The sequence below is a fragment of the Coffea eugenioides genome, chromosome 6 (assembly GCF_003713205.1).
Source record: "Coffea eugenioides isolate CCC68of chromosome 6, Ceug_1.0, whole genome shotgun sequence".
Taxonomy (NCBI): domain Eukaryota; kingdom Viridiplantae; phylum Streptophyta; class Magnoliopsida; order Gentianales; family Rubiaceae; genus Coffea; species Coffea eugenioides.
This window is the reverse complement of record NC_040040.1, coordinates 29060359-29082670: the sequence shown is the minus strand read 5'-3', so window position 1 is coordinate 29082670 and position 22312 is coordinate 29060359. Positions and strand designations below refer to the sequence as shown.

At 32.5% G+C, this 22312-nt stretch overlaps 2 protein-coding genes across 3 annotated transcripts; one reads left to right on the top strand and one right to left on the bottom strand.

The window, feature by feature from the left end:
* The first annotated feature begins 4872 nt into the window (after positions 1 to 4872).
* On the top strand, positions 4873 to 11320 carry LOC113775745. 2 transcript variants are annotated; one of them, XM_027320738.1, is made up of 3 exons: positions 4873 to 5099; positions 5202 to 5801; positions 10839 to 11320. In XM_027320738.1, the coding sequence occupies exons 1-3, from the start codon at positions 4952 to 4954 to the stop codon at positions 11168 to 11170; spliced, it is 1080 nt and encodes a 359-aa protein (XP_027176539.1). In that variant the 5' UTR covers positions 4873 to 4951; the 3' UTR covers positions 11171 to 11320. The 2 variants fall into 2 exon arrangements, with proteins under 2 accessions (XP_027176539.1, XP_027176540.1); XM_027320739.1 differs by lacking the exon at positions 10839 to 11320 and adding an exon at positions 8961 to 9460.
* A 3804-nt stretch (positions 11321 to 15124) lies between these two features.
* On the bottom strand, positions 15125 to 17181 carry LOC113776066 (36.4 kDa proline-rich protein-like). Its single transcript, XM_027321135.1, has 2 exons — positions 15923 to 17181; positions 15125 to 15482 (listed from the first exon to the last, which is right to left on the bottom strand). The coding sequence occupies exon 1, from the start codon at positions 17120 to 17122 to the stop codon at positions 15923 to 15925; it is 1200 nt and encodes a 399-aa protein (XP_027176936.1). The 5' UTR covers positions 17123 to 17181; the 3' UTR covers positions 15125 to 15482.
* Positions 17182 to 22312: the final 5131 nt, after the last annotated feature.

Below are 22312 nucleotides of genomic sequence, written 5' to 3'. Positions count from 1 at the left end.
ATGACTAGCTCCCAAGATGGTATAGAATCATTAGTTAATGTTTCACTTTTCAATTCCCAAGATAAAGATGCGTTAGCTAACTTTTCTATTGCTAATTCTCAAGATGACTTAGATTCATATTGGATAAATTCGGATTGGTATTCATAAAAACATGAAGAATCACTATACTTACATTGATTATCCCATGCATAAGCATAAGAATTTCCCCAATTAGGATTGCATTGATCAAAACAAGGATTGCAATGCTCAAATTTATCATAATTATCCACATTTTGTGCTTGCCTACATGTATGAGTAGCATGATAATCTCCACACAAGTTACAAATCATATAATTAGAATTAAAAGCATTAGCATTCCTCTTTCATTCAAGCATATTTGTAATGTTGTCCAATTGAACTTTTAATACTATAAAATCACATTTAGCCTTTAAACTCCTTAAACCATTTTCAAAAGACATACCTTTGGACATCTATTGGTTACCTCCATAGTCGTAGTTTTGAAATGTGTAGTGCATTGTAGAACTTCCTTCTCTCAAACTTTCATCCACTTTTTGTTTACTATCCTCCTTATAACCTAAAAATGCTTTCAAATATTCTCAAAAGCAAGATTAATCAAGAAGAATAGTTTAAAAGACACCAATCAAAAATAAGATGCAAAACACAAAATAAATGACTCAACAAAACACTAAATATAACAAACAAGACATTTAACATGACAAAAACAAGAAAAGCAAGTAAAAGTGTATAAAATAATAAAGTTGTTCTTAGTATTCATATTAATCGAATCTTCCTTGGCAATGGTGCCAAAAACTTGACGAGGTCCTATCATGCACCAAATTTTAATAAAACCTAAACACCCAATTTTTTTTTGCAAGTATACGGATCATTCATTGAGTATAGGGAAATTAGATGTCGATCCTATAGGGAAGAGTATTAATTACCAGTGATTTTTTAATTTCTTTATTATTTAGACTATCACAAGTGCAAAAAATTAAATCTACACTATAAACATGAGATAAAACTAATACAAATACTAATAGAAAGCTCCCAGAACTATGGAATTTCTTACTACTCTTGCAAGTGAAATTACCAATTAATTGAATGTTATTATCTTGGTTAGTTATGGCATAATTTCCTAATGTATGTGAAACCTACTCTTGTAGTTAATCAACTATACTTGTAACTAAACCATACCTACTCTCGTGGTTATGACATTAATTACAAGTTCATTTCTTCTATGAAATTATATGAAACAAGTCATTAAAGCCATAAGGGTGTTCGTGTACCTCTACTCGATCTCGTGAGTGCACTCCCTAGATTTAGCACTTCCTTAAATTAGTGTTAAATTTCAATTTCATTGCAAACTTAACACCTTAAGATTATCACAATTAATGACCAATTAATCATGATTAGATAAGAAAAAGTGATAAATAACTTCCTCAAAATAATATCACCCAATAACCAAGTAAATATCACAAACAAAATATAGAAAATTCATTCATAACTCTAGGCATAAACTTTAGCAAAACATGAAAAGAATGAAAGAAAAGACCATACTTGTATTATAACTAAACATGAACTTAAATACAAAAGAGAAAGTGATAGGAGAGAAGTCACCCTTGTCACATGAGTTCCAACTCTTCATCTTTGCTCCTCAATTTTTCATCCAAATCTAACCATAGGTATAAGATGGAAAAACTATACTAATTATACTATATTAATGAACTAAACTAATGAACTAAGAAAAACTAGTGAGACTACATTTTTGGTAGTGTCTCTAGCCTTCCAAAGTTATCAAAAAGCTCTCCAAAGGCCCGTATTTATAGAGAATTCAAGCTCAAAATGAGTTGTTTCTAATTGGCAAATTTGCCTTTTGAAATCACCAAAAGTTGTTTTTTGAAATCTCTATACTTGCTTGCTTATATCTAGCCGAAATTCCTACAGACAAATTGATCAAAAAGCTTGAGTGAATAGAGTACAATTTGTAGAACAAGTTACAGCCACAATTGAAGAAAATGTGACCTCAGAAAATGCAGGTACAAGGTCGCATCTTACTCCACGTTTTCCTCTTTTGCAGGTTTTCTTAATTCTAGTCAGTTTTTAGTCTTGCTCTGTTTTTGCATCAATTTCAACTGATATTTTCTTAATGATTGAGGCTGAACTAACTATTGTATAAAACATGAAAGTTGTAACCCTTTAAGTTAGCTTTCCAAAGCTTCAAAAATAACCCAACATGGAGCTCTGGAGACTAGTAAACGACCAAACTACCCTTGACTATCAATCCTCTTTCTCAGCTTTTGACAACAAAATGGCCGACAATGTTTCGACATTTTGACAAGGAAACCTCATAAAATAGATTTCAATGTCCCATAAGAATTGTATAGCTATGTGTTAGCTTCAAAATAACTCAAGAATCACCTCAATCTGATGCTTGTAGCTCAAGATATAGCTGAAATACCAACAGGTGCCGAAGCTATCAAATTCCCTTTCTTTTATACTAAGTTGCATTTCATCTTTTGAGTATTTTGCACTTCATATTCTCTTTAAATCATTTCAAATCATCAACAATCATCCAATTATCTTTTCTAGTCATGCCAATTGATGATTGAATCATTGAAACCCACAAAAACATGAAGTTTTAACCAATTTAATCCATAGAAATGCAATTTGTTACACTTTGAACCACAAAATGTAAACTTCACTAGAATCCTAGTTAATTAGCTATAAAAGTGAATAAAATACACCAAAACTAAATAATAAAACACACTTAAATTACTCAAAATGCACACTTATCGGATTTGCAATGAAAATCGAAATCTACGTATATTTAAACATCCCATAACTATAGTCATTAAAATTTTACAAGGAATATAAAGAAACATAAATACGTCACATAAAGTCATTACTTCATCTTTCTAAGGTAACTACACTCACCCCCCTGTGGTTTAGTAATTTTTCATATAACCCCCCATAGTTTCAAAAGCTTTACATAACCCTCTCAAAATTTGGACTAAAGTGTTAAAATCACAAAATTTGCATTCCGTAACGAAATCAACTAAAATGTCCAAAGTACCCCTTTGTAAAGTTAAAAATTATTAATTAACCATAAGGAGGGGTTATGTGTATATTTTAAAAATCATAAGGGGGTTATGTGATAAAACACTAAACCATTAGGGGGTTATGTAGTAAAACATAAAATTATAAGGGATTGAAGTGTCATATATATTAAGTTTATATATTTTGGTCACTTCAAACATTTTAGTTTTTAAATGAGGATATTCTCAACATTTCTTTGAGTTCTGTTATAGAGGATTATTTCTATCACATTGACACTTTAATCCAAATTATGAGGGGGTTATGTATACATTTTGAAACTATGGGGGCATTATATGAAAAATCACTAAAGCATGGGAGAGGGGGGGTAATAATGTATCCCACATCGATTTGGGAAAGGGAAGGGAATGGGTTTAAAGCTTGGGTCTAATGGTTATCTTGTAATTTGGGTTAATCATTTTGGGCCAGTGAATGTCGATCCAAAAATTATTTGGGTCAGCCATTGGACTCGAGTAGTGACAGTTAGTATCAGAACAAGCCTCGCGTGGTCTCTGCGTGGGATGAGTCTGGGCTAGCGGGTTATGGTTCTGACTATGCAAGGGAGTGTAAGGAACTAAGTGTTGTGCTGGGCTAAGTGCCACGTTCGAGAGGAACTACCTCTAGAACCTGCAGGATCAAGTGCCACGTCGGGACTCAGGTGGGGGCTACCTCTAGAGCCCGTACGAGCCACCTCTAGAGTCCAAGTATAACCAAGTTGATAGTTTGAATTCTAACGGGCTTTACAAGAATGCAAAGTCCTAAAGATGGGGAGAATGAGGTATCCCACATCGATTTGAGGAAGGGAAGGGAATAGGTTTAAAGCTTGGGTCCAATGGCTATCTTGTAATTGGGGTTAATTATTTTGAACCAGTGAATTTCGATCCAAAAATTATTTGTGTCGGCCTTTGGACCCGGGTGCATGACAGGTAAAGTGTATTTTCCCATCTTTCTATTCTATCCTCCAATACAACCTCTTATGTAAGCTTTGCATCCCATTAGTATTCATTTATTTATTATCATTGTTTCTTAATATGTACCAAATATCTTCCTTTTTTTCTTTTTGCCAAGAGTGAATAACGTCTCTTCATTGAGGTATGTATGATCCCTTAATGTGTATTTAGTCTGTTATTACAAATTTGTATTCATGATCGCCAAACAAATGTTTATTACAAGTTAACTCTCTATACTCTCTACATTTAATAAGTTTTATAGCATTTTGTCTTAGCAGGTGATTCTGATTACTCTAATTCTAGTTAACATTTTGATAATAATTTGAGCATATAAGCTATTCTATCTATATAAGTCGTATGCATGAGTCATCACTATTTATCAATATTCCTACAACTTTATTGCACAAGATGTTCGCTCCAATTTTTTTTTTTTTTTTGACATCTTCAAACCAAATTCTTTTGCCTCCTCAAAAACAAAATGTTTACTCCAATTTTTATATTGCACAAAATGATTTTCAAATTTACAAAAACTTTTAAACAAATTATGTGCAGTCCCATTCAAGGAACGGGTTTAGACTGGTTAATTATTTCAGATGCAATGTTAATTTGACTTGTTGACTAATCGTTTTTGAACCTATTAATTTTCTTGATTAAGAATTAGATTAACATGAGACCGGATTTGAAAGTTTAGGGTGTAATGTGTTAAGAATAGAAATTTAGGGTGCAAAGTAGGACCAGTCCGAAGAAAGGAAAAATCATAACAAACGACCTATGAGTCCTTTAATCATTTGTCAGAGTTTCTAGTTTCTAGCTACAAGCCCAAGTTTATTTCTTTCTTCTCTCTCTTTACCTTTGGCCCTTCCCAGAAAATTCTTCCAAACTTATTGTACCGACACAGTTAATGAACAATGCTGCAGAGACAAGACAGTCTGCTTTCATCTTCTCACCGCCAAACCCCACCACCAGAAAATCGCCATGCAAAACAAATTGGTTGCATGGCCGGCTTCTTCAAGCTCTTATCCAGATATCAAAATAGAAACAAACGCCTTACTTCTGGTTAGAACGTTAATATTCATTTTATTCTCTTCTGCATTCAACAGCATAATTTCTTATAAGCATTTTCTTTTTCTGTTTTCCATTTTGTTTTTTTCTATTCAGGTAGAAAGCATGTAAAATCGACTTCAAAGGAAGCTAAAGCCATGGTAGAACAGGAGATGAAACAGCAGCAGCAAGATTCTTCATCTGCACTCAAAGAAGATAACAAGAATATTTCAAACACAAATGGCCAAAATTTGGAAAACAAGAGATTATCATCATCATGCGATATTACACCAAGAAGTCCTATGCTTCCACCGGAGATTCGACAATCAAATGCCTTAACCACATCAGAGAAAAGCACCACTGCAAAATCCCTATTGGTGGCTCGACTGATGGGGTTGGAGGAGCCATCTGAGGTCAACAGGAACGTTAAAGTGGAACAGGAAAAGTCATCCAGTAGCACTACTGAAGAAAAGAGAAGAAAGCTTTTGCGGGCGCTGGAGAAATGCAATGAAGATTTGGAGAGTCTTAAGAAGATTATCGTAGCTGTACAATCAGATCAGAAGAAACGTCTCAAACCACCACCACCAGTAATGAAGGAGGATCATAATCTGGCTAAAACATGCTTGAAAAGAAATGCTGAACAGCTGATGATGAGGCCTGTGGCTGCGCTGGAGGAAATGAGCCGTTATTACCACACCACCAAAGCAAACTCTAATGGTTAGTTAATTCATATCATCCACTTTATTACCAATTATACAAGTATAAATTGCCTATGAATGATAATATGAAAATGTGTGTATAATCCGGTGCACTTTTTCTGCTTTTGCTTTTTGGCTACTTGATAAAGTACTTCATTCTATATAGGAAGGGAATTATTAATTTAAAGGGTTTTTAATTACATCCCAGTCAAATAATAACACAATCAATAATTTATTTAATTTTTTTGGCTCTATAGAAAATCTTCCCGATTGGTTGTTATAGAACATAAGCTGATGCCATCGCAAATGCATTTAACAGAATCCCAATTTTTTTTAAAAATCATGATAAGGCTAAAATTAGGCAAAATTATAGAGCTTTTGAGATTGAATCACAAAAGTCGGATAGAATATTTGAAGTTTCTTTGCTTGTTGATTAGGACCAAAGAGGGCACTTAAAATGAAATGTGCCTTATAACTAATTTAAAAGTAAAAAATCTGCATCTTCCGCAAGAAATTATCAATTTTGTAAAATTTTCATGCTGAGATAGCAATTGTTTATGTGGTCTAGTGCCATTTAAATAGATAATTAAGTAGACAGCTTTGCTTTGGCTTCCTAGTGAATGTGTTTCTTAAGCATCTTTAGCCAGCATGGTTATATTACCGTAGATAAATATTATCACAGTCTCAACTAACTACTTCAAAATTCTTTAATTACTCTCCATTGTGCTAATTGTAGAACAGATAATGGAAGCCTGCCGAAATGGCCTCTTCTTTTTTTATTCTCTCCACAACAATCATTATCTATAAGGTTACCCTTTAATATTGCAAAAGGTAATTTTACAGCTATATGAACAAAAAAATCAAACTTACAAGAATTTTGAGATATAATAAAGCAATAAACTATAATAAATTTCTTAAGGTGTCAACTACAATATCTTGACTTTGTCCACCATATATACATATACAGTATATACAAATATATGTATATACTTACATACTTATATGCCCTTCTCGGATTCGAAAAGTAATAGCATGCCTCTTTGAATAGTCCCTGTCATCATTTTGCCTCTTTATTCCTTCTGAGACCAAACAAAAGAAAAAAAATCCCCTCCAAACAAGGCATCTTGTGCTTTTGGATTTTCTCCTCCTTATTTTCTTTCTTTCTTCTTTCTCTTCTTTGCTTTTTATCTTTCATTACTTTTTTTTTTATTGTGAATAGAGTTTTTCAAGTTATAAGATGTTATAAATTAACAAGTTTCAGACAAATAAGAAAATGACTCGTAAAAGAAAAAGAACATAGAATTTTATATGTTCTCTATTTTCTTCAGTCCTTAATTAGAAGATTACACAAACCAAAATAATGCTTGTCCTTTTACTTTTACATCGTCCTTTTTTCGCACCAGCATAATAACAAAACATAAAATTTTCTTTACCAATCACAAGGCTTTCTTTTAAATTCCAGTAGGTGGAGCATGTGGTAACTCAAGTGCTCATTTGCTGATTGTCTCTTTAGTAACTTTCATGATGCAGTCAAATAAGGTTGAAAAGTGTTAAAGCATAAAGAAATGGCCCTGTAAGAACCAAAAAGAAATGATGTATCATGATAACATACTGCTGCTTTTGTTTTTCTCACTTTTTCAGGTTGTCTTTGGTCCACCACCCACTCCCATGTTCGTTCCAAACCCCCTTGGTTTCCCATTCTTCTGTACTTAATATTCTTTATTAGCAGTTGAACAGTATCCTTTGCTTGATCTCATGTCCAAACTCCAAACATGGAATATATCCTTTTATCTTTGTTTTGGACTTTTTTGAGAAAATCATGAGTAACTGTCGCATGCATAAAAAGAAAATCTGATCTAAATAGCAGTTCTATATCGTGTAATCCGAACATAAGAATGTAAGAAACATAAAGAAAGACATATACATTGGTGACCAGAATAATTCATTAATAAGATATAAAACTTTCAAATACAAACTCTCATTGTATGTAATTTAGAAGCCAAATAAATCAATTTTATCAACATAGTTCATCTTTTGTGGAAGTAATTTTGCAATGTAAGGTGCTCAAATTTGGTGATGCATGTAGAGATTGGTTTTGAAGATGCAAGCACTTGGGTAATGTAGAAGTTCAATTTTATGATTTCTAATGAAGGTTAACGAGCATGATTATATAAATGAAAATTTTAGAAAATCACACGAAATATATGTATATTTGGGAGATAAGAATAACTCAACTCAAACTAACAAGTTAATATCTCAAAGTAATGAAAAAAATCATACCACAATAACAACTTAACTATTATTATATCTCGTGCATTAGTATGATTTTTTTTTATTAGTAGTGAATTTGTAAAAGCTTGAAGAATTCAAAATAAAATGTCAAAAAATTATAAAATTAATGTATACTCATTATTCAACTACTATATCAATTTTAAAATTTTTTTATATATATGTTTATTATAATGTAATAATATTAATCAAATACTACAAAGCATATTGAGGTAATTGATTGATATTCTTTGAGATGACTATTAAATGTTTACAATGACTATACATCTAGAACTATATATTAGTATCTAATTAAATACAAGAGGTGCAAGAATCCATTTTCTGATAAACAAATATTGAGTTTCAAACAACATTAATAAATTTAGTTAAAATTACCATAAGATTAATCCATATGGACAAAAAGGAATAATTTAAATCTATTGAGAAAGATAAAAGTTCTTAGGAGAGAGAGAGAGAGAGAGAGAGAGAGAGAGAAACTATTAGAAAAATTGATTAGAGAATACCTAGATGCAAAAATGGATAAAATCAAAATATTCAAATGATCCATTAATTTTCTTTAATTAGGCATGCCACATAGGAAAAGAGAAAAAAATTATTACTTTATTACTTTCATACATATAGACATATGGATAACTTCTCTCCAAACTCTTGATTGTCTTACAATAACATCCTAGTAAGTAAGAAACTATAACACAGGTAACTACCTAATAAAACACAATATGCTAAATAAGAAATCCGGTATGAACTTAGTATTGGTGCATGAACCTTGTCATGACTAAGTGTTCGAAGGTAAAGACCACAGATTTGATGGAGTTCAATTCTGTTTGGAAGGGCTTCGATCCAGAAGGCTAGAAAGAATCATTATCAATTTTGAACTTTATTTGGACAGTACCATCGTCCTTGAGAATGAAGGAAGAAATGCTACTCTGTAAATCCTGTGCTGCAGACAATTGTTGCTCATAAGCTCTCACTCAAGATTCTGAGTAACTTTAAGGGCTCATTGCATGAAGGCAGCTTAGGAATGTGAGTACAATGAAGCTGAGCATTAGTATTAACATCAAGTGGAATAGCATCTTCTATTTTGGAAGAAGATGGCACTGGATATTCAAATGCATGTTCCTGTAGCCTATACACCATCTGATGGTGTAGCTTTACACTAGTTGTAGTAGCAACCTGCTTTGCTCTGCGGGTTTGAACACAAATCTTCAAGGCTTCAAGCAAACAATTATCTTTGATAGGCCTGTTGTAATTTGGACAAAAAGTAACCATAATAGTTCCCACATTTAGAGTTGTCTAAATAGTGCCGAAACATGCTTGCTGGTACTCCAGAAGTCGTGTATCCACAAGTTCCAGTTTAGATACGATAGGGAGACCTTTTCTTGAAAGTGCTACTTTGAACGGTTCTAACATAGAGATGAGTAAAGCCTTCTCGAAACCGTAAGACAAACATATGAATAAAGCTTTGACAAGCATGTTGTGCTTCTTCCTCTCTCCACTCATATGTTTTACACATTTCACGCATTTACTTGTTTTATTACAATTTCATAAGTCACGTTCTCATAATGCCATTGTTTAATTATTCAATTAGAAAGTAGATCAGTTTTAGGTATTGGTGCAACCGTAGAGGTCCTTAATTGAAACTGCAAATTAAGTTCAAGTATCAAATTTGTCAGAAATAAAAGTTAAGAGCTAAATCGACATCAGTAGAAAAAAAAGTTGAGGGATGAAATTAGTCTTTTTCTCAAACAATTACTCAGAATTTGTTGAATTTGTTTTTTCTCATCAACAAATTCCAATTTCAATATGCTACAAGCTTTGAAAGCATATTTGTATTTGTTGTAGTTTATTTTAACTTTTTTTAGCCAAATTCAGCCTCTAAAACCTGCCCTAGCTTTTTTTTGAAACAGTAGATATATTAATTTGTATAAACTGTACAATTGTGTAAGCAAAGTCTCAACTGAGCTTGGACAAAGGTCCAAACAGCTTCACGCAAGTGCTTCTTGCGCAGGAAGATGGGATTAGCCCATTCCTTCTTTGTGACGTATATAATGCCATCTAGTCAATTTCTATTTTCAAAACAAACGGAGCACTGTGAAAATAATAATCTCAGGGATTTAACGTCATCAATGATTGTTGTTTCCAATCATGTTTGAAATTTGTGCATATTTGCATATTACTGTTGGTAAAGTTGATTTAAAAAAAAGAAAAATAGGAAAGCACATTCCTCTGGTTGGACATTTGATAATAACAATTATTTGCCACCAAATTTGTTTTTGTTTTGCTATTTCTCTCTAGATGTGTTTACATAGTGTTAAGGAGTTTTTTTTTTTTTTTGCTTTGGTTTCTTTTTTTCCTTATATGTAGACATAATTGACTGCCACACAGAGGAATAGTTGCTTATTACCCTTGAGAAATCCATGCCTCTCTATTTAGCCCAATTGTTGAATCAATTGGATGATACTGAATTTTGCTTTCACCATTTGAGGTTGCTTCATGCAGTGTGTACAACTCTGAACTATGTTTCATTTGTTCTTGAATTTATATACATACCACATTTCACTTTATTTTTTTCTTTGGTCTGTTAAACATCAATTCTGTGGCAATTATATGTGCAAGTTGCAATAAAAACAGGAAATAGACCTTAACACCGGTATGGTTAGTTTATTGTGTGTAACTAGGTTAAATAGCAACAAAAGATATTAAGTTACATATGTTTTCATTTGATTACTGATTTTGATTGCACTCATTAACAAAAGTACATATGTAGGAATTATAGCACATCAGAGTAAAAGAATTTCAGTGAAGAAGCCAAGGGAAGAAGATAACATCTGCTACTTTACCAAAGTCAACACAGCAACAGTTAAAGAAAAGCATAGAATTACAACCCCCAGGTTTTGGAGCAGCAAAGCTATGATTCAAAGTGTAGATGAAGTATGCAATCACATCAGTTGGGGAGAAAAGAGAGAGCTGGGAAATATAGGAATGGTGTTACAAAACTATATTTGCAAAGACTTGATTGAAGAGGTTCTTTATGATTTAGGCTTCTGCAAAATGCATGAACTGCCGCTTGAGGCATGTAAAAGGCGGCTTTCTTTTTAGTTTTCTCTTTTTTTTTCCATGATTTAATTGAAGTTTGAACACTGTAACTGAAAGAACAAAGATAATCTTCTCTTTCGTAAGTTAGACAAGGAGAGAGTAGGGAATCTTTCCAAACTTTGCACAAACATTTAAAAGGAAAATTTGATGTTACGCAATTGACCAACAGATTAGCAACATTTTCCAAATTTGGCTGTTAATTTTCTTATCTTTGATCTTGGATTATGGATTTAAAGGCATGGCCCTTTTCTACTAAAATTCAAACTTCCAATGTGCAATTAAAAATCTGGAGTCCAATCTTTGTACATGAAGCACCATTTTACCATGCATTCTATGTAATATATGATATTTCAACATGTAATACCCTGCATTGCACACTTTGCATTTTGTATAGGGTTTAAAGATGTTGAATTACCACACATTCCAAATGAAGAGACCATTTTATGTTGAATATATTTAGATAGGAAAGACCATTTTACGTTGAATTAATATATTTAGATTTTTTTTTTCCGTTAAGGTATTTGGAATAAATTCAACAAGTAGTCACTATAGGATATTATTATAATTGGTTTCTTCTTCTTTTGCTGAAAATAGAATGAAAATGACGACATTATTGAGGAAAACCTACTCAAATAATCTTGTTTGAAGCGTTAATATATTGTAAACTCAAACCCATCTCCTGTTATTGTAGGTGTTGTTTGTAAATGAAACAAAAGTGAGACTTTGAATAACGATGCAAAATTGAGACTGGAATTCGGGGCGGATTCTTACTTGGATCAAGCCGGATTCAGCAGTCAGATTCTGGACAGAGGTCCACAATTTGCATTTTGTGAATGGTCTTAGATCCGGCCTGGATCAAGAACTATCCGGCGCCGGATCTGCATTGGCCAGCTTTATAAACTAGATCCAGCCCTTAAACCAGTTCTGTGCAGGCATGAATCCGAAGTCGGATTCTGTACAACGGTTAAAATATTTTGGCATCGTTTTACTTGGTTATTTTTTTGCCAAAAATTGTGTTTGAAGACATAATAGCTCCGTTTGGATTTGAGAGTTTTTGAAATACTTGTTTTTCATCTACAAATCTACAGTAATACACTCAAAAAACACCATCAAAAAACTCTCCTTATATTTCAAATACAACTTAAAAAATAAATAAATAAAAATAAATCCTATCACCTTTTCTTCTTCCTCCAATCACCACCACCCACCAACACCATCTACCACTCCCTCCTCGACCATCACTATTACCTCCACCATTGCTCCTCCTCCTGCCTCTTTCTCCCCTCCTCCCTCCTCCTCCTTCTCCTTCTCCTCTCCTTCTTCCTCCCTCTCCTCTCCTTCTTCCTCCCTCTCCTCTCCTCCCCCAAGAACCAGCAGCAGCTCCAGCTGCGACCTTTTGGTTGCACTAATTGCGACCAAGAAGGTTAGGCCGGCAATCTTCAGGTGGGTCTAGGGAGTAGGGGAAGAGGGGTAGGGAGGAAGGAGAAAGAGAGGAGGGAGGAAGAGGGGGAGAATGGAGGAGGGAAGTGAGGAAGGAGAAAGAGAGGGAAAAGGGAGGAGGGGGAGAGAGAGGAGGGAGGAGGTGGTGGAGATGGGTGGTGTAAATTTTTCAAAAAGTACCTAAACATATTTTAAATTATAAAAATACCCCCAAAATACATCCCAAATATCCCCAAAAATACCTCCAAAAACACCACCAAAAATAGGGGAGGGGAGTAGGGAGGGGGGAAGGGGTGGTGGTGGGTGGTGGTAAGGTTTTATGCAATTTTAAAAATATCTCATTAAAATTTTAAATCTTAAAAATACCCAAAATATATTTTCAAAAATATTCTCAAAAACACTATTAAAAATAGGTACAGTAAAAGTTTTTCACATACATTATTATAGTAAAATATTTTAAAAACACTCTAAAAAACAGTTAATCCAAACGGAGCCAATATTGTTTTTGAATGTTAGGAATTAGTGAAAAACACCATTTTCCTATAAATAAATAAGTCTCTTAATATAAAACTAACTAGAAATCACTTTGATCATTCTTTGTGAGAAAACCTGACATTTGCTATTAAATTTCTCTAAATCTTGTTGTATTTTAAAGGTAATTTATTACAACCCTATAGCAAATACTTTGTTTAGTGAAGGCAACTAATATCTTAAGGATAATGTCAATCAACCCTCAAGATCATAGTCTTTGTATCCACATTTTTAGTGAAATTTGTGTAATGCAAAATTTTGCACTTTTTGTGTTTGTGTACCACCTACTCCAACAGTTATGAATAAGCTCAAAAAGTAATGTCTAAACCTTCGAGCTCATTAAGTTTCATATAATTTTTTTGAAAAATAATGTACACACCCCCTCCATTTTTGAAAAAGATTTTGGGCTAATATCCCCACCCCGTCCCAATAAAAAGGGAAAAAACGCTTAAAAAACCAGACTTAAAAAGTTAAACTAGAAGAAACCTTTATAACTTATTATGCATTTTAATTGAGGTGTTCTGATGCAAAAGAATAGTGGAAAGCTTTTCTTAAAGTATTAAATTTAGTTTATCAGGAGAGTTTTTGTTTAAATTCCAATGGATAACTAACAGAGTCGATAGTAGACCCAAGCTTTATTTTCCCAAAAGTAATTGTAAGCTTCTGAAAGGTACAAAAAAACACTAGACACAAGTCACACAACACAAACAAACATAGGGACATTTTCCTTAAAATTGATGGGTCATAAATATGGCCCATTTCAGATCAGATCATTTGTATGTCACAAGAAAGAGACGTTCTTGAAAGTTAAATCCAACTAAAGCAAAAGGGCCCTGTCCGACAAAATTATTCCCTTAAAAGCTTATGGGGCGCAATCCAACCAAATACATGCCTTAAAATCTTATTGGGCCCTATCTATCAAATAACTTAACCAGTGCCTTGTTTCCTTTCCATTTTGATTCACCTTTTTATCCTAAACCTAGATTTTACTTTAATGGTGTCCAAGCCATTTTTTTTTATTGATTTCTGACCTTTTTTTTCCCTAAAAAATATTATGGTTTTTTTCTTCTCTTTGAACTAACCATTGAATGATATTTATGGCTCCTTGTGTTATTACTTGGAATAATATCAAAAACCTGCTATAAAATTTCTTTTAATATCACTTTGTACCCTTACGGTTTTAAAAATATCACTCGTCTCCCTTACTTTTGTTATTTGTGTAACAAAATTTTCAAAAACCTTAAACTATCCATTGCTCATTTTGCCAAATAAAAATGCTTATAAGCTGCTTTGTTTATTCCAAGAAAAATACTACCTACAAAACAATCTCTAGTAGTACCACTACATCACAAAAATATAGTCCCCAAAAATATAAATTTGAAAAATAAAAAAGATATATGTAAAGAAATACATTAGCACCAATTTAATTCTATATGCTCAAAACTGATATGTTATGAAACTTATAATTTTTCCAAACTTCTTCTCAACTCATGGCCTAAGGTCTTAAGTTGTACTAATCATTATACAAAACAACTCAAAATAAACAAAGAAATTATATCCCATTCTATCAAAATCACAAATGGCAAAATATAAAAAAAAAATTCAATTTACTATTATTTATAAATAAAAAATCAGATATTCATCCAAAAAATGAGTAAGAGATGATATTGGATATAAGGAAAAGAGAAGAAAGTCACTTTTATTTTTTTTTCAATTTTTTAAGGTCCATGTATTTGATATGGGAATTATGTATCAAGTACGGATTAATATAGTCTTTTTGTAATTATTAGAGAGGAGGTAAGTGATGTTTTCAAAACTTAAGTTGTGCTAAGTTATATTAGGAGAAAACTCAACGGAGGTTTCCGATATTATCTCTTATTACTTTGTCGATAGAGAATAATTTCTTCTTTTAATCATATACAGCATCGTACTGGATGTAATTTTTTGTACTTCTACATGTAGCATGTAAAGGTAGACAAGCAGCAATGATGCATACAAAAGATCACTGACCTTGGCAAATAGCAACAACTCCCAGCAAAAGTACTGTGTCAGCACATTTACTAACTCCATACAAAAACAAGACAAACAGAAAAGATCATCCAAACATAAAAGACAAAAAAGGCACATTTCGAAATTCTGAAAAATATACAAATTGCTTCTTATTGGTTGAGAATTTGTTCCTGCAGTTGGCAACCTGATTTTCTTCCGGATTCTCATGCACTTTCCAGCTGCAGACCACAATAACATGCAACGCAAACAGATGAATAACGCATTGAAGAGAACTTTACGGCTGTTTCCATTTATTCAAGCTCGTGTTCAACCAAAAGCTCAGTCCTTGAATCTCCTGCATTCAAAATCGAATACCCGTTGACGTTGCTTTACAGTTTACATAAAACCATCCATAGACAAGTATATACTCCATTAGTCCAACAAACCTTGTTTCTTTCCACACTTTAGATTTTCCATTCTAATTTTGTTAAAATTTATGGCGGAGCAAAAACTTAAACAGTGGTATGATTAGATCAAAACTTTATCACAACACACTTGAAATTTGTAAAAAAATTTAAGAGTACTTCTAAGATAAAAAGGTTTGAAAACTGTAACTAGTAAGTTATGCGTTTGAGTCGTCAATGGTCCTTTTCCAACAAAATTTTTTAAAAAAAAACGTGTGAAAATTTTGAGGATTTGAAAAAATGAATATTTAAACCAACAAAAGTGCCAATTGTGACATTGTTGATAAAATGGAGGATAAATGTTCCACTTCTCAAGCGGAAGAGTTCATACTTAGTCAGCAGAGCACTGAAATCCTGGTGGTGCAGTTTTTCCACAATCCACAAGCACTTCAAGGGCAATGGGAATAAGGATATTTATGTTTAGAAGCTTGGCCTTGATAGTAGTGCAAAGGCATACAGCTGCATCTAAGTCCACCAAGCCTTCTAAAACCGGACAACAAGTGCTCTTAACATTGCTTCCAATTCCAATGTGCACAAGGCCGCCCAACAAGTCCACACAAGCACCTAGTTTGAGGGTATCAATTGGGCAAATCTCCGGTTTCTTTGGTGGCGGTGGACATGGCACGGGAGTCGGTGGGGGTGGTGGGCAAGGGGTTGGTTGGGGAGTTGGTGGTGGCTTTGGCACATATGGTGGTGGAGTAACAACAACAGGTGGCTTTGGTACATATGGTGGCGACACCACAGGTGGCTTTGGCACAAATGGTGGTGAAACCACAGGTGGCTTTGGCACATATGGTGGTGGAGTTACAACAACTGGCGGCTTTGGTACATAAGGTGGCGACACCACAGGTGGCTTTGGCACAAATGGTGGGGAAATGACGGGTGGCTTTGGCACATAGGGTGGTGGTTCAACAATAGGTGGCTTTGGCACATAGGGTGGCAACACCACAGGTGGCTTTGGCACGTAAGGTGGTGGTTTAACAATAGGCGGCTTGGGCACATAGGGTGGTGGTTTAACAATAGGTGGCTTTGGTATATAAGGTGGCAACACCACAGGTGGCTTTGGCACATAGGGCGGTGGTTTAACAATAGGTGGCTTTGGTACATAAGGTGGCAGCACAACTGGTGGCTTAGGAATGAAGGGTGGTGGTTTAACAATGGGAGGGTGTGGTGGTATGATAATTGGTGGCTTTGGTCTGAAAGGTGGGTGCACAAAGGGAGGTTTTGGGATATATGGAGGATGCACTATTATTGGAGGTTTTACAATGGGAGGTTTTGGTTTATGTGGTGGTTTCACAGCAGGAGGCTTTGGTGTATATGGTGGTTTTACAGCCGGAGGCTTTGGCTTGTGTGGTGGTTTCACAGCAGGAGGCTTTGGTGTATAAGGTGGTTTTACAGCCGGAGGCTTTGGCTTGTGTGGTGGTTTGTGTGGAGGGGTTGGGTATGGGCAATAAGGACATGCTACAGAAGATAGAAGACTTCCTAAGTGGAGGAGAAGGACAAACCATCTAGCAAAATTATGGTTCCCCATAATGCTAGAAATCTTCTCACTCGAGTGGGATAGAAAAGCTTTGCTTACCTATTTTCATTTCAAAGATGAAAACGGCTTCTTATACATATCAAGGCTGCAAAATGGAGAGAGAAAACCACAGAGCTCTGGTTTTGATACACTTTTTTTTTTTTTTTAAATGACACTCCATGCCATACAGTCACGTGTTTTCATGCACCTAACAAAGTATCACTATGATTAACGGAATGTAATACTAAAAGTAAAAAAGGATGCACATCAGAAGTGTGAGGTTCTTTGCAAAAAAAAAAAAGGAGTTTAACGTTTTGGATCCTTTATTACACTTAATAGTATTACACTCATAAGGTTTTGGGTCCTTTCTTAGACCTATTAGCATCACACTCATATTATCCATGTTTTAGAGCGGCACTTGTCCTTTTATATTCATTTTGTTGGTTTTTAGGGTATAAACTAATAAACAAAACTTTAATTAATGTTGCAAAAAAAGAAGGCTTACAAAAAACTTGTATTGAAGGTTGAAAATAACTTTATGTTCTTCATTTATCAACACACTATTTGTAATGTTTGTAGGAGTTTTTGTAAAAAAAAATGAATTGTAGCGATTTGATGTATGTGAGGTAAAGAGGTAATTGAAAAGTGTGTTCACGGAAAACATAAAAATTTTTTTTGCAAAAAATCACAATCTAAACAAGGCGTAATATAATTTCTAGCTAACAATTATCCTAAAGAGTCTCAACAAAATATAATCTAAATCTTAGCATAAATATTTGTTAACAAAATATCCTAACAACTAAATTTATTTAATAACTAATTAAATTGTTCTAGTACTAAATGAATTTAGAAAAATTTGCAAAAGTTGGCATATTTCAATACTCATCCTTGCCACTTTTGCTGCACATCCCTAATTCTCTTCTTAAATGTTTAAACCCTGTTATAGACAAGGCCTTTTACAAGAAGTTTTGCAACTCATGATTATCTTCGCAACAAACTTCTTTTGATTTTTTATACAAGCTAAAGATTAATCTTGCAACAAATCACTTCTTTTTGTGTCTTATGCCAAACTCCAAATACAAGATGGCTTATATATATATATATATATATATATATATGTAGATAACCTTTTTCATAGGTTCAAGGAGAACACCTTTCTACGATATTTGGACCAGTACAGAAAATATGAAACTCTTCATATTTCTTCATAAATTTTGTCATATCTTCAAAACCTGTACCCAAAAACAGCGACATTATACTCTTGAAAAATATCAGCAATCAATTTAATACCTCTTAACTTATCAATGATTTCCTCTTGAATTCTTTCAAGATATGAATTCTTGATTTCATCATGCTCCACGTTAGAAATGTCAAGATCCGACCAATTCATAGGGAAACTTTTTCTTTTCATTTTAATTGAGAATAGTTTATTCTTAATCAAATCATAAGTCATTTTCTTTGTGAAAATGGCATCAAAAAATTATACGTGAATACTAGACTTGGATTTTTGTCTAACTGTATCTCTATGGTCTCTAATTTGTGTATCAATCGGTTCTTTAAATAGTTCTAGAACACGATCTATTTCCACCACATCCCATAGATCATTAACTACCAAATAAATCCAAAATTTAACTACCCAAATTTGATAAGTTTTACCACTAAAAGTTGAAGTATTTGATAAAAAGTTCTTTCCTGTCATAGTTTTGAACTGATAAAGGATTCTTAGTGGATGCATTCACTCTTAAAAAACAATACAGACCCTTAAAATATAGACTCTTGAACCTACTTTGTTGATTTTTAAGGCATAAACTAAGAAACAACACCTTAATTAATATTGTAAAAAAAGGGCATACAAAAGACCTGTATTGAAAGCTGAAAATATTTTTTATTCATCAACTCACTATTTATAGTATTTACATGAAATAAACTAACATAATTTTCAACTAACAATTATCCTAAAAAATCTCAACAAAACATAATTTGAATCTTAGCAAAAATATTTGTTACATATCCTAACAACTAAATTTATTCAATAGCTAACTAAATTATTCTAGTACTAAATGAATTTAGAAACATATGCTAAAGTTGGCATATCTCAACAAATTTAATGGCTTCACGGAGTACAAGTGTTAAACATAGGTGAGCAAAAGCGTGATACGATACTAATAAAAAAAATGTAGTCAAATATAATTTGTATAGTGTCGCTAGTTTTTAATCATCACCTTACATCCTTTGCCTTTTGGCTCGTAACTTAGATCCTTAGCATTTAGAATGGTAGATAGAGTATCATTCATATACAACTTTAGATTTATTGCACCATACGGTTTGGCAAAATAGAATGTTAGATCTTAGATAACCTACCAATCTAGCTAAGAATAATACAAACAGGGTAAGTTTCACTTTACATTTTTTTAACTATACTCGAATTTTCACTTTCATTGCTGAATTTTAAAGTGAGACATTTTAGTTTCAAAAATATAAATACGCCTGACTTAAGTAAAATAGGAACAACTACACTGTAGAGTTAATGATTCAGATGGAATTAATTCAAAATTGGATGGATAAAACTAATTGCGAAACACAATTTTTAATAAGTAATAATATACTTAATCTGTTTTAGTTTTTACATTTATTATCACCTAAATTTGTACTATTAATGCATATAATTGCACGGTGGAATTGACATGACAATTGTATATCCGAGCACCGTCAACATGAAAAAGCAAACAACTAAGAAAAATACAATTCTAAATCAACCACCTCCATAATACTTAGCTACCTTTATGTCTTGTGATTGAGAGGTCAAGGGTTCAAACTTTACTTTACTATTTAATGTGGCTTCTTTTAAATTCATATAGGTGCGTAATGTACCTGTATGATCCGATGGTAGTTCAATCCACATTGGTTTCTCATGGCCCTATTGAGTCACCATCCAAAATAGGTTAAAATGGAAATAGAAGTAGAGCAGGTATAGATGATAATCATTAATATAAACAAAAAAAAAGAAAAATACAATTCTAAGATAGGTCTAAATGATAATAATTGATAAAAAAAGAAAAAGAAAAATACAATTCTAATAAAACTCCTCGATGGATAATTCACCACTGGTCGAAAGTGCTACAGAAGAATATGTCACGAATCATTGACTTACTATACCCCAAATGATCGTGGGCTGCATGCCCTCGCTTCAGTATGTTACAAAACTGGTGGGGTTGGCCACCCCTTTGTGCCTCGAAATTCAAACTTTTGGAGGACGATAAAGGCTAGAGGAAATGAGAAAAATTTAACGTTTAGTTCCTGTTGAGCCCGTGACTGAGCCATGTGAACCAATAAAGTCAACACAGGTTGCTCTCATGCTCGCCAGTTGTAGGAGAAGAACATAAACAGGACCATCTTTAGCAGGCGCTTTTGGGTTTGGCTTCGCGGTAGGGATTGAGTACAAAATCTTACCCGACGAGTTTTCCGAATATATGTTTGTTTGGATAGAGAATTATTAGCCAAAATTTATTTACTTACATCATCATTACAATTTTCAACACACTTTTTTTATCTTTCCAACTATCTTTTTATCTCACATACATCACATCATAAAAAATGCTACAGTAAAAATATCTCTAATAATTTACAATCCAAACAGAGCCCATGAATTATCCAAGATTAGATTGTCGGCAATTAGAGATATACTATCATTCTAACCCAATTCAATTCAAAATAATATTATATATATAATTATATATGATAGTATAGGGGATTTATATTTTAATTCAAAACAATAATATATATACTTATTTATTACAATATAGGATAAAGTATATGAAAAAGGCAAAAAAAATTTAAAGAAGTATATGCCTAACATGTTAAAAAAAAATTATTTCATAAGCACAAAATAAACTTTCTTAGTTTTAATATCTTAAATAAGTTGAAATCAAAATTTCTTTTCCTATTGTTTGTCAATATATTATAATAATTTGAATAAAATAATTTAATGTATAATGATTTATATTGTAGAGCAATCGTAGACCTATTTATCAATATATCATGTTATACCCATATATCAAAATTATTAGTATTAAAAATATAAATTATAACTATTTCATTTTCCTCAATTTTAGAAAATTTGTTTCTCCCATCTTGTAACCCTGAAATTGTTGAGTGCTTATAGAGTAGTGTTCTTCATAAACTTTAATATAAATTTTTTAAAAAAAAAATCTTTGTGAGATGTGTTTTTAGAGTTTTCAGAATTATTATAAACTACTACAAAAAATATAACAATGACATAGCAATTACACATTTACATATGAAGAAAATAATAAGAATATGTAAAATAATCAATAATACCCAAGCTATTCTTAGCTTTTGGTTTTGCACACTTATTCAAGTTTAATTAGGGTCGAATTGGATTATATATATACATAAATTAAATAGATATATAGTTTAGAGTCAAAAGTTTTATATCTTTAAACTGCATTGTTATTTTTTTAAATTTTTTTGGTATAATCAATGTTGTTTTTATTATTATTTTTCATCAAAAATAAAGATTTCAAATAAAAATTTTCATGTTGAATGGCTAGTAGTACTTTGTTTTTTATTTAGTGATTTCATAATTTAGGGTTCATAAATGGTACCATTCTTGATTTTTTAAATCCATGACCAATGAGTATTATTATTTTTTATTTTCTATACAATTTGCCCTTTTATTTAAGATTACTAAGTTAAAGGGTAAAATATTATCATTTACTTTTCACTTTTAGTAGGTTTGGTGATGTTTTCTCTTTATTTATCCTCACAATAATAGATTGCGAATCAAATTCCTATATAAGTGGAATGGAGCCACTTTTTACTTTTTAAATTCAAATGGCATGAAAAGGATATATAATAATTAAAAAAATCCAAAATTCTATATAAAAAAAAGAATGAGGAGTTAGAAGCATTATGATTTAACCATCCTAAAATCCTTCCTACAATACATATATTTATATATATATATATATTGTGAAATAAGAGGTAGAAAATAAAAAATAATCAAAAAGCAATTAAATAAAAAGAAAATGAAAAGAAAATCATGCAAAACATTCCTTACATTTTACCAAATAAAAATTTTCATCATTTAACTTTAAAATATTAATTTTACATCCCTTACAAATTTAATTCGGCAAAATATAGTCCCAACCTAAGTTTTCGACTGTTTTTTACCTGAATCTG